Here is a 19,358-nt window from a genome sequence, read left to right on the forward strand (position 1 = left end):
GGTGTAAAGAGTGATGCTAAAATGACAGATGGACGTTCCCACAACTCAACATCATCTGTACATTCAGGTCCCAACTGGTATACACGACGTCTGATGCATTTAAACTTGTTACTTATGTTCAGCATTTGATGGATACTAGGGGCAAATAATGTTAGTTTGCCAAAGCAGCATGGTCCTCCCGGTGCCCTTGCAGGTACGGCGGGCCAGGCACCATCTCCACAAACGCGGAATACTCCCCGAGGCAACACCTGTGCTTTCTCATTTGTCTCACCAGACCATGAAACAGGCCAAGTCCAATCGTTACAGTAGCCGGTGATGTTAGAATGCCAGGGGGACCCAGGGGCAATCCAAGTACTATCATCTCTTGGTTTGTGGATCCTAAAATTACCAGAGTCAATGTCTTTCTTATAAAACCCCCAAAATAAACAGTAGTTTCCCGGCATAGATCCTAAGATGTCAAGCTCCTGAGGTTCCATGCCGGTAACATTCAGGCCCTGTGCAATTTGGAACGCTTGAGCCCCCGAGGGGTTCCTCGGAATACCAAGTGATTGGCACCAATCGGCTTGCACAGACCCACTGTTGATGGTGCAAAAGTCATTTGCTGCTTGGTCGAGGTAGTCGGAGTATATTTTACCTGTTGTCCAGTGCCCAAACTCCTTCACATGGTTTAAAGGGACCCCAATCAAACAGGTACAAAATGGGCCAGATGGGGTAGCTAACGATAAGCGAAATGAATCTTGCCCTGTCTTGTTGGCCCAGGTAACCCACATGTGCATTTGTGGTTGGACAGGAACCCATGCTGTTCCTTGTGAGGGCATGCTGACGACTCCTATCAGCCCTACAAGCAGATCAAACAATTCCATTATCTCGCAGTCTTGTTCCCAACTGACAAAAGAAGCACCACAAGCCAAGAGCTTGTGTTTTCTTTGTAGCTGAAACAACAGTTAGGTTTTTCTCAAGGCCCACCAAGAGATAGCTTCTATTCTGCTGTCAGTACTTTCTGGCATCCATATTGCTGGAAAATGTTGATTTGGCTTGAGGTTCAAAAATTCCCTACAAGTATTTTCAAAAGTAATGTTAGCAAAGCTCTTTTGACAATCTAAGTACAAAGCATAATCATTTCGCAAGCGGCTACAACCCAGAACAAAATTCTGTCTACAGTTACCACAACTTAACATTATTGCTGCTCGTTCCCTATAGTTTCCACAAACAGCATTCTTCGTATTACAAATTTTTTTCAACACAGCATTACAAGCTCGTGACCCAAATGATTGTCTTCTCGCTGCTGTCAACAGCACGTCTTCTATGGTGGATGGGACTGGCCCAAGTTCTGCACAGAGTTTGTTAAAGACTGGCTGGAGATAAAGCTGTCACCTATATTTTCTCCGTTCCTCTGGAGCTGACATGCAGGGCGGACAAATCTGCTAGGGACCCACAGAGGTCCTTTATCTGTGGAAACACAAAAATATCCTCTACCGATGAACAACACTGGACTGGGTCCTTCCCAGTTGCCTGTAGTCATGCTCTTAGAATGAACCTGTACCCCAGGCATGGCCTGTGTTTGACTTCCCTGAATAGCCTGATGGTGTATAACAACGGGGGCCCTTCTCTTCCTTCTGTCAGGGACAAATAATTCAATGTAAACAACACCTTGTTTCACCGCTTGGTTACGTCAGTCTTTCCTGGCGTCTTTCATGTCACTTAGCTGTTGTCCATGCGGCATCACACTCCATTTGATTGGTCCCGGAGCGGCGCCCACACGCTGCTCCCCCCTTGTGCAGGCATCCTGCTTTCTCTCACCTTTCTGTCCAACTCTCTTACCTCTCTGCGAATGCAGTTTCTTTGTCTCTCTTGGCCTTGCATATGTCCTTCAAAACACCTGAACAACACCTATCTTAAAAGCATAGGAACAGAGAATCATTTAGATTGGAAAAGACCTTAAAGATAATCAAATCCAACCGTTACCACAGGACGGCCAATCCCATCACTAAATCATGTCCCGAAGCACTGCATCTATGTACTTTTGAAACACCTCCAGGGCTGCTGATTCCACCAGCTCCCTGGGCAGCCTGTTCCAATGCCTGACCATCCTTGCAGTGAAGATGTTTTTCCTCTTATCCAATCGAAACCTCTCCTCCTATACCCTCAGACCGTTTCCTCTTGTCCTGTCACTTGTTATCTGGGAGAAAAGACCTACCCCACCTTTCAGGTCTACAACCCAAACTTTTAAGTCTACAACAACCTTTCAGGCAGTTCTAGAGAGCAGAAAGATCCCCCCTTTGGTTCCTCTTCTCCACACTATACAGCCCAAGTCCCCTCAGGTGCTCTTCAACTGACCAGGGCTCCAGACCCTTCACCACCTCTGTTGCCCTTCTGTGGACATACTAAATCACCTCAACATTACTGTTGAAATGAGGGGCCCCAAAATGGAAACACAGTGTTCAAGGTGTGGCTTCAGCAGTGCCGAGTACAGGGGGTCCATCACTGCCCTGGTCCTGCTGGCCACACTGTTTCTGATACCAGACACGATGCTATTGGCCCTCTTGGCCACCCGGGCACACTGCTGGCTCATGCTCAACCATCTGCCAACCTGCACCCTCAGGGTACTTCCCCAGCAGGCAGCCTTCCAGCCACTCTGGCCCAAGCCTGTAGCCTTGTGTGGGGCTGTTGGGACCCACGTAAAGAATGGCACTTCTCCTGGTTGAACTTCTAACAGCTGGACTCAGCTGAACACTCCAATCTGTGCAGATCCCTCTGCAGAGTTTTACTGCCCTCATGGAGATCAACTCTGCCACCCAATTTGGTGTTGTATGCAAACTCACTGAGGGTGCACTCAATCCAGATCACTGATGAAGTTCTGAAACATGACTGGCCCCAACACTGAGCCCTGGGGAACACCACTCCTTATGGGCCGTCATCACCTGGATGTCACTCCATTTACTACCCGTCTTGGGGCTTGGGTTTCCAGCCAGCTTTAACCCAGCGTGGAGAACACCCACCGAAGACATGAGCAGCCAGGTTCTCCAGGAGAATGCAGTGGGAGATGGAGCCAAAAGGCTTTCCTAAGGTCCAGGTAGACAGCATCCACAGCCTTTCCCTCATCCACTGGGCAGGTCACCTTGTCCCAGCAGCAGATCAGATTCATCAGGCAGGACCTGCCTTTCATAAACCCATGCTGGCTGGCCCTGACCTCCTGGTTTTCCTGCACCTCCTGTGTGATGGTGCTCAGGCCGATCTGCTCCTCAACCTTCCCTGGCACTAAGATCAGGTTGACAGGCCTGTAGTTATCCCCATCCTCCCTCCTGCCCTTCTTGTAGGTGGGCACCACTTGACTAACATTCAGCCTTCTTGGGCCTCCCCAGTTAGCCAGCACTGTTGAAAGTCATCGCTGTGGTGAGGCAATAGAGAAACAGACCAATGATTTTCAAAGTGTTCCTGCCTCACGGGATGTCCATGGTCAAGGACACAATCAAAAGCACCTTGTCCTTTCTGGATATAAGGTTCACCGGAACCACGTGTCCTCTGGGGCTGCAGAGGCATCACTGGCAGCAATGCCTTCTCCTGCAGCACTGCACAGTCCAGCCCTGCGTGTCTCTGGTCCCAAGGACAGCATGGATTGCTCTCCTTAGGGACATCTCATTTCACCGTCACAGTGACCTCTGCCCACCACCCCAGCATGCTCTGCAGCAAAACATTTTGCTGGCGTGTGACCTTGGACACTTGGTACCCATTAATATTTTTGTTGTTACATGTCTGAGCTTGGCCCAGGTGACACAGGTGTGGTCCAGGGTAACTCTGCTCTGAAATAACCTAAATCAGGGAGAGGAAGGGGAAAAATCTTATTCAAGCAGCATGAGGAAGCTTTAGGATCAATAACCTTACGTCTTATTGGGGAATTTAGAGATCCTGTGTGTTTACAGGGCAAGGGTTTGGGAGTGGTTTGGAGGTGTTTGTAGGGCTGGCAGAGGTGAGAAGAGATCAAGAGCTGCCTCCATGGCCATAACAGCCACTTTCATTTGACTCCAAAATGGACCAGCCCCTGCCCAAACCTGAGCCAATAAGCAATTCTAGTGGCACCTCTGTGATACCCTATGGCAGAAAGGACAAAACACAACGGGAGAGGAGTGAGAATGATGTGAGAGAACAACCCTACAGACATCAAGGTGAGGGAAGAAGGAGGGGAGCAGCGAGACAGAGGCTTGGTGGGATCCTGCAAGCCAGTGGTCAAGTAACCACGCGCTGACAGCCACAGGGCAGCACAGTGACAATGCTCCTTTAGGTGTCTGCAGGTTCTTTGCATCGGCATTCTAGCACAGCTGCCAGATGGGCCAGCAGCTGTGATGCTCCCCTGGATCTGAAACCCTGCATCATTCGTGTCCACCTTGGTTCTAGGAGCAAAGCAATGGTGGAGTCTCATCTCCCAGGGGAGTGAGGCAGGAGAGCAGCAGAGTGCAGGCCCCAGGTCACACACTGGCAGGCTGTGGCCTGTGCCGAAGGAGGGAACGCTCCTTCGGGTGCCCTGGAATTGCCCCCACAAGCATAAACTCCATTGTCGATGTTGGACCTGTTGGAGGCTGCTGTCCTCGCCGAGCAGCTGTGCTGAGCTCTGCCAGCTGCCTTGGCACTTGGTTCCCTCAGTGTCACAGCTCTGTCTGCAACAGGACGGGCTGCAGCTGCCTCTGCGTGGGCCCCTGGCTGAGGGCACTGCTGCACATCTGGGCTGAAGCCCCCCAGCTGTGGCACCAGCCCAGCTCTGCCTGGCCATAAGGCACCCTGGTACCAAGTGTCCCCGAGCCCGTGGGTGCAAAGGCTTTGCTTCAGAGCAGAGACATGGCCTGGGCAAGGGAGAGCTGAGTCTTGAGCCCTGAGACTACAAACCCCGAGTTACACGCCTACATTGCGTTAGGGTAACTGAAGCCATCACACAGCAAAACCCCACACTGGAGACCTGAGCTGCTTTCCTCTGAACTTCCCTCTGTGCTGGCTACTGAAGGGTTAACAAAAGGTGACTCTCATGCTGAAAGCTTTTTTTTCTAGGAAGGGAATTGCCACTGCTGGAAATAAGTGTGTCCCCCCAGGTGAGGCAGGGCCCATGAGGGATTGCCTCATCCTGCTGCCCAGCAGGTTCCCCTGCAGCCCCAGGGACAGCTGGAGGGAGCCCAGAGGGGCAGAGGAGGGAGGCAGGGAGAGCTCAAAAGCAGCCCTTGGTGGGAGGCTGCTGAGAGCTCCCTGCTGGAGAAATCTGCAGAGCCCTGGAGCCGGTAAGTGTGTGGCTGCAGGGCAATGCCTCTGCAGTTCCTAGCCGGGTCTGCAGCAGCTGGGGCCCCCCCCAGCCTGTGGGACCGTGTGGGAGCCTTGTGCTGTGGAGGAGGCCAGTGTGCTGCAGAGCAGGGCTTCCCTGCTGCAGCGTGGGAGGGCCAGGGCATGTGGGCTGCCTTGTGCCAGGGCCGGCTGCAGGGCTGTGAAGGTGGCTGTGCAGGCAGGGGTGCCCAGGGCTGTCCTTGCCAGCAGGGTCCCTGCAGCCCAGGGGGCTGTGTGCTGGGGCAGGGGCTCTGCCGCCTGCCAGGGGCAGCTCTCAGCCTGCCGGGGGGCTCCCGTGCGGCTGCGGGGAGACGGTGGGGGTGCAAGGAGCGAACCCTGTCAGGGTAATGTTCTCGTGCTCTTGAGTGGGTGCTGCACTGGTCAGGGCTGCTCGCAGCTTCTGCTCATGCCCCCCTCATTTCCAAGGCGACTTCTCATGAGCACGTTCATGGCAGGGGTTTTCTGCTGGAGTCTCTTCTTGCCTGAGTCTCTGCTGCCACTTTTATCTTGCTCATCTCGGTAGGAATGGAATCTGAACTGTGTAGGTCAGAGCAGGGGCTGAGATGCTGAAAGCATCACAGGGAGGTTGATGAGGAAGCTGAGCAAGTGCCTTCCCTCCCCAGCACGCCGCAGGGGAAACCAGCATCAGCTCTCCTTTTCCCTCCGGCTTTGGGGGAGCTGCTCTTCCAGCTGTGCAGACAGAGAGCGGCTGCAGGGCAGAGCTGGGCACACAGGGGCTGAGCTGGGCTCTGTGAGCGCTGGCAGGGAAGAGCCCTGGGGCCAGAGAAAGAGCTGCTGGCAGGGACAGCTGCAGGCGTTGAGCGTGGCTGCCCTGCACTGCTCTGGTCTGGGAGGTGCTGTGCAGGGCTTGAGAAGGGAAAGGCATTCCAGTGTGCCCATCTGTCTCTCTCCCGGCTTAGCTCAGATGATTTTGGGATAACTGACAGGCTCTGCTGGAATGGGAGTTTCAGCTGCAGGCTCAGGCACAGGCCCTGTGAGTCCCCCTGTGCCGATGTGAGCACAGCAAGGAGGTGTCCCAGGTTTCCTCTAATCTGTGAAGCTGTGGGCAATGCAGTGTGTGATGCTGGGGAAGGAGCTGGCTCGCCTTTAACAATCGCCATAATCAGGACCCTCGGTCACCTGCTTGGGGTGTCCACCCAAGCTGCACGCTGCTTCCAGGGCACACTGTGACCATGGGTGTCCCTGGCTAGAAGCGGGGTGCTGAGACTTTGAGAAGGGGCGAGCCACTCTGTGCTCTGTAGTGGATCCCTCTGCTCTTCAGCAGTGTCTGCTTGCTTTTTAGGGTAACAAAGTGTCCTGGTTGTGCCTCGGATAGAGTTAATTTTCATCAGAGTAGGAAGGACTTTTGAGAACAATTCTGAAAATGCACTGATATTTTTGGTTGTTTATAGGTGATGCAACATGTTCATGCTCAGTATCTAAACTTGGTGGGGTTTGCTGGGGTCTGCCAGTCGATGCTGGGGACTGGCTGGGCATCAGTCAGTGGGTGATGAGCAGCTGTATTGTGTATCACTGTCTTCCCTGCTTCCTTTCTTCCTTTCCTCCTTCCTTTCTTTCTTTCTTCATTTCTTTCTCTCTTTCGCTCTTTGCTTCTTTCTTTCCTCCTTCTTTCCTTCCTTCTTTGTTTCTGTCTTTCTTCCATTCTTCTTTCTTTCCTTCCTTCCCTCCTTCCTTCCCTCCTTCCTTCCTTCCTTCCCTCCTTCCTTCCCTCCTTCCTTCCTTCATTCCTTCCTTCCATCCTTCCTTCATTCCTTTCTTCTTTCTTTCTTGTTGGATTTTATTACCCCCAACTACTTCCCTCTCATTATAACTGTCATTCTCATTATTGTATTGTAATTTCATTTTTTTTCTACTGCATTTATAATTTTTTTTTCTTATCTCAAACTTCCAGATTTACATTCCTTTCTGATTCCTCTCCTCATACCCATGGGTGAGGGGGGAGTAAGTGAGCATCCCTGTGGTACATAATTTCCAGCCAGGGTTAAACCAGGACACATGTCAGTGTAATTGGACTCTATCACAGAAAGCTGCAAGTGCAGGGCAGCTGAGAAGGAGCTGGAGGGACTCACCAGAGTGCCTGCCTCTGCCCTCAGGCACAGACAGTGCCCTTGCCTCTCAGCACTCACTCTGCTCTCCCTGAGCACGGCACCAAGCCCTCCTGACCTGACTCTGGCCATGGCCGTTGCTCAGCACGGGCAGAGCCGATGCTGACAGGCCCTTCTGCGCTGGGAGCAGTTTGGGCTGAGCCAGTGCAAGGCCAGGACTGGCCCCTGCCCCCAGGGTTCCCATGAAGCCCCTGCTGCAGAGCAGGGCTCACTGCTGGGCAGCCAGCGGGCACAGCCCCTGCTCCTCACAGCACACTCGGCCAGCACTCAGCACAGCTCCAGCCACGGCTCTGCAGGGAGCTCTCCTAGGAACGGCAGAGGGGGGGCAGGGGGCACCAGGGGCGGGTCTTGAAGAAACAGCTTTCACTGGGATCACAACAGTACCCTCTGACTTCTTGCTAACTTTCCTCCTTGAGCAGGTCCCCATGCCCAGAGGCAGCAGATGTCCAACAGCAGCTCCATCACCCAGTTCCTCCTCCTGGCATTGGCAGACACGCGGGAGCTGCAGCTCTTGCACTTCTGGCTCTCCCTGGGCATCTACCTGGCTGCCCTCATGGCCAACGGCCTCATCATCACCACCGTAGTGTGCGACCACCACCTGCACACCCCCATGTACTTCTTCCTCCTCAACCTCTCCCTCCTCGACCTGGGCTCCATCTCCACCACTGTCCCCAAAGCCATGGCCAACTCCCTCTGGGACACCAGGGACATCTCCGACTCAGGATGTGCTGCACAGCTCTTCCTGATTGTCTTTTTCCTTTCAGCAGAGTATTCTCTCCTCACTGTCATGGCCTATGACCGCTCCGTGGCCATCTGCCAGCCCCTGCACTACGGGACCCTGCTGGGCAGCAGAGCTTGTGTCCACATGGCAGCAGCTGCCTGGGCCAGTGGGTTTCTCTATGCTGCGCTGCACACGGCCAGTACACTGTCACTGCCGCTCTGCCACGGCAATGCCCTGGGACAGGTCTTCTGTGAAATCCCACAGATCCTCAAGCTCTCCTGCTCACACACCTACCTCAGGGAACTTAGGCTGCTTCTGTGTAGTGCTTGTGTAGCCTTTGGATGTTTCATTTTCATTGTTCTGTCCTACGTGCAGATCTTCAGGGCCGTGCTGAGGATCCCCTCTGAGCAGGGACGGCACAAAGCCTTTTCCACGTGCCTCCCTCACCTGGCCGTGGTCTCCCTCTTTCTCAGCACTGGCACATTTGCCTACCTGAAGCCCCCCTCCATCTCCTCCCCATCTCTGGACCTGGTGGTGGCAGTTCTGTACGCAGTGGTGCCTCCAGCACTGAACCCCCTCATCTACAGCATGAGGAATGAGGAGCTGAAGGGTGCAATGTGCAAACTCATAGCTGGATGTTCTTCTGAAGGAATAAAATTATGAATAGCATTTATAATGTAATTCATCACAAACCCAGACTGCCTTCTGAATTTGTTGTAGTTGGTTGTGGTATTTAACTTCTGATAAAGTTGTTCTCCCCATTCTAATTCCTTCTGTGATTTTCCTTTCTGTAGGTGCCCTGCTCTCTCTTCGTCTAACAAAGCCAAAGGGCCATTAAACAACTATATTTATCCTTGCATACTTCCTTCCAAGGCCTTTCTGGAGCTGCAGGGACAGTTCCTGTGTCCACAGATGGAGGGGAAAAGTTTCCTGGCATGGCCGCAGTACCAGGGAACACCACCCCTTGGCTCTCCAATACTGTCCTCCTTCTACCTCCACACTCCCCTTCTGACCCCCTGCCTTGGTGTAAGGCCTGAGTGCTCTGGCAGCTTGGTCACCGCCGTGCTGCGTGGCAGTCCTGTGAGCGCAGGCAGGGGCAGGCAACGCGCACTCTGTGACGGTGCTGGCCTCCATCAAATGTTCTGGATTGGTGGAGACCACCTGAATGCAGCGCTGCAACGTGCTTCCTTGAACCGCGGTCCCCGTGCCCGTTGCTCATGACGAGGGCCATCTCCGAGAGGTGCCGAGCAGGGCGCGACACCCCCGGGCTGAGGTGCTGCCAGCCTCTGGCAGGGGCAGCAGGAGGCCAGGCAGTCACTGTGCCTGCTGCAGTGCTCTGCCTCCGCACGTGCCAGGGACGGGCTCGTGCCTCTGAGCACCCCTGTGCGCGTGAGGCTGGGGTTCAACCACGGCAGCAGTGCATGAGGCCAGCTGAGGTGGGGACACCTCCCAGCGCCTGGCCGTTCCTGTGTGTGACTGCAGGAACAAAGGCCACTGTCCCAGGGAGATTCATCTCACGCGCCTTGGGCCGGCTCATTGCAAGTGCCTCTGTCTGATCACGGCACCCTTTCTGGATGGTGCCCTCAAATGTGTCCGAGCAATCAGGGAGGTTCTGGGGTCCCGGCAAAAGGCAGACACCCAGCCTTTGTTCAGGAAAAGCAAGAAGGACGATTGGGAGAAATACAGGCTGCTCATCCTCACCGTAGTGTCTGGGGAAATGACGGTGCAAATACTGCTGCAGCCATTTCCAGGTAATTGTGGGACATCAAAGGGGTTGCTGCACCCATACGTATTGAGGAAAGGAGGGGATGGTTTGTACCTGCACCTTTGCAAGGGTTTTGACTTTTTCTCCTGCAGTTTCTGTATAGGCAGATGGGTGACTTCTGGAGTGAAGAAATGGAGGATACTGTGGGTGGGAAGTTGGCTGGCGGCTTGTGGCTATGTCTCGAGCTAGCTCAACGGCGTCAGGGAGCGAAACCCGACCTTGGGAGAAAGACACAGTTATGCTTGTTGGAAGGAAGCCATGGGAGCAAGAGGAGAACCTTGAAGATAGGGAGTGGTCTGCAGAGCTTGTGGCCTTGTAGGTAAAGGGAGTTGCTGAGCTGCTGTGTCTGTAATAAAAGAAGAGCCCAGAGTGGAAACTTGCTGAGCACAGTTACAGGCTGACACGTCAGCCCCCTGCAAAGGTATAAAAGGCTTGCTTGATTTTAATAAAGTGTCTTCGAGGTGTCTTCGAGTGTCTTCGTGCCTTTGATCCGCTCCCAGAGTCGGTGCATCATACGCCACAGGGCCTCAAGACCAAATGTCACCAGTGGTCAAGTCGTCCTGGTGGCCACTGACTAGTGGCATCTTCCAGTGCAAGCAGTTGGGCCAGCTGTGTTGAATGTCTTTATTGTCTCCCAGCACAAGTTGACAAAGTGGCTTTTCAGACCCTTCTGTGGATGATGCCAAAGTGGGCAGAGCCCTTGAGAGATGCCATCCAGTTCACCCTGCCTTGAGCAGGACAGCTGGACAAGGGCATTACAGGGGCCTCTCCCAACCTGGGATATTCTGGGACTCATTGACTCACTTCCCTGGAGAGCTCAGTTGGGATGGGATAGCAGGGGGAAGAAGGGAAAAGAGAGGCGCAGAAGCAGAGACAAAACATGGTCCAGTAGAAACAGAGCAGTTCCCCTGGGGAATGTTCCTGCACCCAAATGGTAGGTAGGAAATCCATGAGATAAATTGGGTGAGAGAAGCTTCCCTTCATCTGCTGGGTGCTGGGCCACGGGGAGGGTGACGGCTGAGGACGGTATCTCGTGGTCAGTTGTGTCTCAGGGACTCACATTCCAGCAGGAAGCCAATGGCTGTGACGGGGGCAGTGAGGCCAGTTCTGCCTGCAGAGGGGACAGGCCACCAGCAGCAATGTGCCTGGGAAAGGGGCGGTGAGGTCACCTCTGCCTGACACAGCGCGTAGGGCAGCCCCTGACTCATGGCTGGCACACGTGCTGTTAAGCTCCATCTGCCCGTGTCTCGGGCAGGCCAGCAGAAGGCCCCTGGGTGGCACATGGGCGGTGAGATCCCCTCTGCCTAAGGACCTGGGCTCACTCCACCAAGGGGCTTCTTTCTTGCTTGTCACGTCGCTGCTGCCTGAGGACATGGCAGCACAGCAGCAGGCACACCGCTTGCTCGTGCCTATGCGAGAAGCTGAAAGGCTCGCAGCCTTGGAAGAGCGCGGTGAGGCCGTGGCATGGTCAGGGGAAAGGCCCCAAGGAGGGTGACGGGTCGGGATGCCCGCCTGAAGGGTGGTTTCCCAGGTGGTGGAGCTTTCCTTGGCGGTAGGGAAGAGCAGGAGGGAGAAGCACTGCCACCCAGTGCAGCTGGGAAAGTGGAGACTGGAGGTCAGGAGGAGGAAATGTCACTCAGGGGCTTGTGCTGTGGTGGGAGACGTCGCCCAGAAGGCGTGTGAGATCAGTCCATGTCTGTGTGTTTGCAGGCACAGCGTGTGAGGGTGGGCAGACATGAGTGCATGTGTGGCAAGGGCAGGGTGAGAGCAAGGTGGGGAAGCCAGATGGGTGCCTGCAGCCTGCCGGGGAAAAGCAGCAGCTGTGGGACAGCGTAGGGCAACGTGAGATGGAAGGCAAAGGGCACGGGCGAGGCTGGAAGTCACCAAGAGAACCCAAGGGTTGTCCCCTTGCATACGGCCATTGTCTCTGCCACCAAGGCCTATGAGAAGACGAGTTGTCCTCTGGCCCTGGGGCCTCATGGCCTCCTTGTGACCACTTGCACTGAATTCTTCTCCCTTGAGTGATACTGCCCAGTGAAAGTTCCCAGCATTGGCCACAGCCTGCCACCCTGAGCCTGGCACCTGCCCTCTGCTGCTCTCCTGCCTCACTGCCCCTGGGAGATGAGATTCCATAATTCCTTTGCTGCTGGAGCCAAGGTGGACAGGGGTGATGCAGGGTTTCAGATCCAGGTGAGCATCACAGCTGTTGGCCCATCTGGCAGCGGTGCTAAAACGCTGATGTGAAGAACCTGCATTCACCTAAAGGAACATTGTCACTGTGCTGTCCTGTGAATTTCGGGGTTGGTGGGTTGACCGTTGGCCTCCATGAGCACACTAAGCCTCTCCCTCACTGCCCACCCTCCTTCTTCACTCGCTTGGTGTTTGTAGGGCTGTTTCCGTGCCGTGTTTCTCACTTTTTCTCTCACAAATGCTGCCCACTGTGTTATGTCCTTTCTTCCAGTGGTTCTTCACAGAGGTGCCGCTAGAATGACTTATGAGCTCAGGGAGGTAGCAGGTCCATTTCAGAGCCAGCTGAATGTGGCTTTCTTGGCCATGGGGCCAACTCTTGACCTCTTCTCACCTTTGTCAGCCCTACAAACCCCATGACCACTCCCAAACCCTTGCCATGTAAACCCACAGGGTCACAAAAGTCCCCAGTAAGATGTGAGGTCATTGACGCTAAGGCTTCCTCACGCTGGTTAAGTAAGAGTTTGGCCCCTTGCTCTCCCTGATTTAGGTTCTTTATGGCAGAGAAGAGACGCACTGGACCTCAGCTGTGGCACCAGGGCCAAGATCACTCATGTAACAAAAATAGCGGGTACCAAGTACCCAAAGTGCAACGCATGCTAAATTTTGCTGCAGAGCATACTGGGGTGGTTGGCAGGTGGCACTGTAACGGTGAAATGAAATGTCCCTAAGGAGAGGAAACCCAGCTGTCCTCAAGACCAGAGGGACAAAGGGCTGGACTGTGCAGTGGTGGCAGGAGAGGACATGTCTGTCTGCGTTGTCTCTGCAGCCCCAGAGGACCTGTGGTGCAGGTGAACCTCATGTCCAGGAAGGACAAAGTGCTTTGGAAAGTGTCCTTGGCTATAGACATCTCGTGATCCAGGAACACTGTGAAAATCGTTGGTCTGTTTCTCTCATGCATCACCACCGGGGTGACTATCAAATGTCTTGGCTAAGTGGGGAGGCACCAGAAGCCTGGGGTTTAGTCAAAGTGGTGCCCACCTACAAGAAACGTAGAAAAGAGGATCCTTCCTAGGACTGTCAGCCTGATCTTAGTGCCAGGGAAGGTTGTAGGGCTGATCATCCTGAACAACACCAAACCGCAAGCACAGGACAACCAGGAGGTCAGGACGAGCTGGCACAGATCTATGAAAGGCAGGTCCTGCTTGATGAATCTGATCTCATTTTGTGACAAGGTGGCCTGCCTAGCAGATGAGCGAAAGCCTGTGGATGTTCTCTACCTGGACCTTAAAAAAGCCTTTGACAACATCTCCCACTGCATTCTCCTGGAGAACCTGGCTGCTCATGGCTTCGGTGGGTGTTCTCCACACTGGGTTAAAGCTGGCTGGACACCCAAGCCCCAAGAGGGGTAATAAATGGAGCGACATCCAGGTGATGACCCATAATTACTGGTGATCCCATGGGCTCAGTGTTGAGGCCAGTCCTGCTTCAGAACTTTATCAGTGGTCTGGCTTGAGTGCACCCTCAGTGAGTTTGCATACAACATCAAGTGGGGTGGAAGTGCTGATCTCCTTGAGGGCAGGAACTGAGGGGTCTGCACAGGTTGGAGTGTTCAGCTGAGTCCAGTTGAAAGAAGTTCAACCAGGAGAAGTTCCAGATCTGCACTTGGGTCACAACACCCCCACATAACTCTACAGGCTTGGGCCAGAGTGGCTGGAAGGCTGCCTGGTGGGGAAGTACCCTGAGGGTGCAGGTTGGCAGATGATTGAGCATGAGCCAGCAGTTGTGTGCAGATGACCAAGAGGGCCAATAGCATCGTGTCTGGTATCAGAAACAGTGTGGCCAGCAGGACCAGGGCAGTGATGGACCCCCTGTACTCGGCACTGCTGAGGCCACACCTCAAACAAAGTGTTTCTGGTTTGGGCCATTCAGTTCAAGAGAAACGTTGAGGTGCTGGAGTGTGTCCAGAGAGGGTCAACAAAGCTGGTGAAGGGTCTGGAGCCTTGCTTGGATGAAGAGTGTCTGAGAGGACTTGGCTTGTTCAGTCTAGAGCAGGCGAGGCTTCAGGGGAGACCTTTATGCTCTCTAGAAGTACCTGAAAGGAGGTTGTAGATGGGGTGGGTAGGACTCTTCTCCCAGATAACAAGTGACAGGACAAGAGGCAAGAGCCTCAAGTTACACCAGGAGAGGTTCAGATTGGATATGAGGAAAAGCATCTTCACTGCAAGGGTGCTCAAGCATTGGAACAGGCTGCCCGGGGAGATGGTGCAATCACCAGCCCTGGAGCGGTTTCCAAAATACACAGTTGCGGTGCTTAGGGACATGGTTGAGTGATGATTTACTGATACTCAGGTTACGGTTGGATGTGATGATCTTTAAGGTCCTTTCCAGCCTCAATGATTCTGTTTCTGTGCTTCTATGGTATTGGAAGCCTACCTAGACCAGTTACTGAGCAGGCTGCTCTAGCTGACCCTGCCTCAGCTGTGCACTTAAAGGTCTCCCAACCAAAAAACAAACCATAGAGATATAAAAGCATCTATAGAATGTGTCAACACAAATAGAGGAGCTCATCTGAGGAATGTTTCTCTACTCAAATGGATTGTGGGAAAGGTATTTGATAAATCTGAGAAAAACAAGCCTGCTTTTCTGTGGTCACATCCCTGGACAAAAGGAGGGTGATGGAGGGGTCTGGTATTAGGAGGGCAACTGGGTCGCAGGAACTCCTCATGCAGGAGGACGTGCCTGGCTGTGAAAGGGGCCTGTGAGGTCAGTTCTGCCTCTGGAGGTGACAGGCCAGCATCACTAAGCTTCTTAACCATCCCAACAGTCCCCATCCTCCAAAAAGTTTATCCAACCAATCCCAGCTGTTGTCTTGTGAAAGTTTAAAGACTCCAGCTTTAAGTTGTTGAAATGCTGGCATGAACCGATTCTGAGTGGTCAGAGAGATTCATGCAGCACATGCCACCAAAATCCTCACAGCCGTGTCTGTGCGCTAAAAGCAAAAAATCTATAGTGCCCCTATTTTGCAGTGAAGCATGGTGAACACAGTCTACATCTAGTAAAAGACCAGAGAATGCATTGCTAGTAGCATTCCCTTGTTTAGCAAGCCAGCAGCCAAGCTTATCTAAAGTTGCTAATGCTTTTCCAGCGGCCGCTCCAGGTATGAAAAGGGAGGCAACAGAGCTTTGGCTAAAAGACCAAAACTCCACGTGGGAGCATATGCATGAATGCTACACTTTGCCCTATGAGAGACGGTGCTGTAAAATCATAGATGTATTAGGAGTCAGGACAGAAAGGCGTCCGAGGCTACATGGACCTCCTTTTATATGAGAAGGGATGATGGGCCACGCTCTGTCCCCACAAATAAAAAATACTCCCGATGGTAATGACAAGGGGGCATTGCTAGACTTGGACAAGTTTGTTGCCGTGTAATTACACCAAACACTAGCATTCTTAAAAACGGGATGGGCAGGAGAGACATCCCATGCTTTGGACTGATTTTTCCCTGTATAGTTAAGCTTCACACAAACATCCATTTTCACTGATCCAAGAAGCTCAATCTCTTGTGGTTCTAGGGTAGCCTGTGGATGACAGGGGACCCCTATGTCCCAATTCTCTGTCAGATTTTGTGACCGATTTGGAAAAATTGCTTTTAAATTTGTAGGTACCGGCCACTCATCTAGCGGTAGGCCCACGAGGCATGTGGAAAAGGGGTTATTAGGTGAAGCAGTGGCAAGACACAAAGTGTCTTGTCCGGTCACATTTGCCAATGTAACCCATACATTAACCTCAGGAAGTGGAGGAAGAAATGGGTAGCCTTGCACAATCCCTACTGTCACCATGAAGATAAGCACTATTTCAAAAACGCTTTCTGGCCTGCCCTTAGCTTCCATGCAAATCGTGTTTCACATTTTTCTTTAGTCTGCTCCCAGTCCTGTTTAAGAACAGTCCAAACAGCAGGCCCCAGGTTAGTCTTACTGCACTCAAAACCACAGACCAGGACTCTTTCTGCTTGTTTAGATACAGATAGGGTCCAGTCCCGGGAATATTCCCAATATCTTTGTTCTTCTGCTGACTCGTGACCTGAAGGAAGCAGAACTTTAACAGTATTAATCCCATTAACAACACAACCTTCACGCCATCGTTTGGCTAATACTGCTCTACACCACCATTCCTTTTTTCAGTTATAGCACACACATAAGACCCAAGGCTTACACTGCCCGCATATAGTACAAGAAATTCCCGCGACTGATACTTCTCTACGTTGATTCATTTAGTCATTTTCAGTCCAAAGCGTTCAGTTTATACTGCTGCAGTTATTCGTGATCCCAGAAGGTTCAGAAGCTTGTTGATCGAGGTGATGATCCGGGGGATGATCCGGAGGATGATCGGAGTCCTCACCAGATGATTGTGGTAGGGATTCACGGAAGGGTCGTACGTTCTTCGCCAGAATCCACCCGGGGCCTTTTTCTGTGGAAACACAAGCATAACCTCTTCCCCATGTCACAAGAGGATATGGTCCCATAACCTTACCTGATTCTGGATCACGGACCAACACCGGAGGTTTAATTCGTGCCTCAAGTGAAGCATTCGCATTAAAATGCTGAACTATCAGAGGATTATTATCTATTAAAGAACAATTCAAAAAACTGAAAACATACAGAGGTTTCTTTAGTCGTTCCTCAGGGATTGCAGTCCCCATTCCCCCTTTTTGTTGTTGTAGTAAGTGTTTCAAAGACTGATGAGAGCGTTCAATCAAAGATTGGCCTGTGGGGGAATGAGGAGTACCGGTAATGTGAGTTATGCCCCATGAGTCAAGAAAGGCCTTCGTTGCAGCTGAGATATATGCGGGACTGTTGTCCGTTTTTATTTGGGAGGGTATGCCCAAGGTGGCAAAAGCCTGCATCAAGTGCTTGCGGACATCACGAGCTTTCTCTCCTGTGTGACAAGAAGAAAAGAGAGCACCTGAAAAGGTGTCAATAGAGGAATGGACATAGTTAATTTACCAAACTCTGGATAATGTGTAACGTCCATTTGCCATAGTTATAAGCTCTGTAGTCCTCTAGGATTAACGCTCCTGCTATGGATGCAAAAGAATGCCTTTGACAGTCAGGACAGACGGCGATGATATTGGACGCTTGTTGGGAGGTAAGCCCAAGCTGCCGTTTGAGACCTCCAGCATTCTGGTGGAAGAAAGAATGGCTTAGTTTAGCCTGTGCTAGGTGATCTGGTAGGACTTGTACTGGTAATGTGGGCATATCAGCTCGTCGATTCCCTTCTGCGATAAAGCCAGGTAAAGAGGTATGCGCCCTGACATGCATAACAAAATAGGGGTGAGGGCGAGAGTCTAAGAGAAAGACAAGCTCTTGTAATAAGGCAAACAGTTCAGCATGTGAGACATCACGTAGTACAGGTGCTTCAGCTTGTTCTACAACCCCTGCAACATAAGCTGAATCAGTAACAAGATTAAGCGGTGTGGACCACCTTCGAAAAACTCAAACAACTGCAGCCAGTTCCACCATCTGAGGAGAACCAGAAACAGTTTCCATGTCCGAGCCCCATCATCCACGCTGGTCATCCCACCATAAAATGACTGATATGTGTGATTTTCCAGACCCGTCTGTAGACACAGTACAAGCTTGTAATGGCTGATCGCTCCTTTTTGGCTGGGCTATTAAGTGAAAGTCAATATTAAGCAGCTTATGCGAAGGTGGGTGGGATGTGAGTTGACCTCTACAGTCCGCCAATGCCATAACAACGGCGTCTGACTGCTGATAAAGCCATTGTAAATACGTGCTTGTCACAGGTAAACAGATACGAGCGAAATCTATTCCTGATAGTGTTAACAAGCGTTGTCTGGCTTTAATTACCAGTAAAGCAAACATCTCATGCTGTGTTGAAATAGTATTTGTAGGTTGATTTGATAAAAAAACCCAAACATTCCATAAGCAACAGAGGGTCTGATTTCTGAGAATCCCACTGAAATATTAATGCATGAGGCTCTCGAGTGGGATTCAAAATAATCAAATGAACAGGTGATTCAGGAGCCCACTGATGTACTTGTCTGTGAGTGATTGCAGTAGCAACCTTTAGCAAAGAGTCAATGGCTTCAAGACCAAGACTGCGGGGGAACACAAGTCGGTATTCCCTTTTAGCAGTTCAAATAAAGGACTCAGGTCTTCATTAGAAATTCCCAACAGCGGCCGGACCCAATTAATTGTTCCCAGCAATTTCTGTACATCATGCAAGTTTTTTATGTCTTTCTGTATCTGTAAAGGCGGGGGAACTATAGTTTGAGTCCTTATATGCCAACCTAAGTACTTCCATGGGGGTATTTTTTGAATTTTTTCTGGCACAATACAGAGGCCTGCTGAATTAACAGCAGCTGCGACAAGGGCTACAGCTTCCTCCGTGACCTTGTGTTGTTGTGCGGCCACTGGGATGTCGTCCATATGATGGTACACCACTGGCAGATTGTGGCACTGTTCTTCATTCCTTGTGGCAGCACAGCCCACTGGTATCTTAGCAACGGGGTTTGCATGTTGACGCTAGGGACTGAAAAGGCAAATTTAGGATCACCATCTGGGTGGAGTGGGATATTAAAAAAACAGCCTTTGAGATCAATAACGGTCAAACGCCAATGTCGAGGAATCATAGTGGGGGACGGGAGTCTAGGTTGGAGGGCTCCCATGTCTTCCGTAGCATCATTAATTTTTTCTGAGTTCGTGGAGCAAGCGCCACTTGCCAGTTTGTTTCTTAATAACAAAAGCAGGTGAGTTCCACGGACAGTGGAAGGCAAAATATGCCCTTTTGTTAGCTGTTCCATAACTAGTTCCTGGAGGGCGCAAAGCTTTTCCAGTGGTCGGGGCCATTGATCTACCCAAATAGGGGTATCGACTTTCCATGTCAATTTTAGGGTATCGCGCATTTCAATAGCCCCGCCTAAAAATGGGTCCCGAGAAATCTGTGGACAATAAGTGAACCGAGGGATCGAGTAACATTACTGTGTGGGAGGTTGCTAGGTCCAATCCGGTGCTACCGCTTGTTGCTGGACGAAGACTCGAGGTGCTGTTGCTTCTCTCCGTTGGGGTTGGAATGTCGGCTGCGGCACTTGTATCCATGCGCGTCGCTGCCCCGCACTCTGCGATCGGTTTCCCTGTTTTGGTTGACCTTGGAAATCATTCTTAGAATGACATTGGTTAGCATGACGATGCCCTTTTCGGCACACAGGGCAGTACCCAGGGGTTTGGTGTTTAGC

At 51.9% G+C, this 19,358-nt stretch overlaps 1 protein-coding gene across 1 annotated transcript; it reads left to right on the plus strand.

Annotated features, from left to right (window-relative positions):
- The first annotated feature begins 7,854 nt into the window (after nucleotides 1-7,854).
- Nucleotides 7,855-8,811, plus strand: LOC129783305 (olfactory receptor 14C36-like). Its single transcript, XM_055793305.1, has one exon. It carries the CDS (start codon nucleotides 7,870-7,872, stop codon nucleotides 8,809-8,811), a length of 942 nt encoding a protein of 313 aa, XP_055649280.1. The 5' UTR covers nucleotides 7,855-7,869.
- The last annotated feature ends 10,547 nt before the right edge of the window (nucleotides 8,812-19,358 follow it).

This window comes from Falco peregrinus, unplaced genomic scaffold (genome assembly GCF_023634155.1).
Source record: "Falco peregrinus isolate bFalPer1 unplaced genomic scaffold, bFalPer1.pri scaffold_24, whole genome shotgun sequence".
In the NCBI taxonomy this organism is placed as follows: domain Eukaryota; kingdom Metazoa; phylum Chordata; class Aves; order Falconiformes; family Falconidae; genus Falco; species Falco peregrinus.

Coding starts and splice junctions, on each gene's coding strand:
- LOC129783305 (XM_055793305.1), top strand. CDS start 7,870: ATGTCCAACAGCAGCTCCATCACCCAGTTCCTCCTCCTGGCATTGGCA.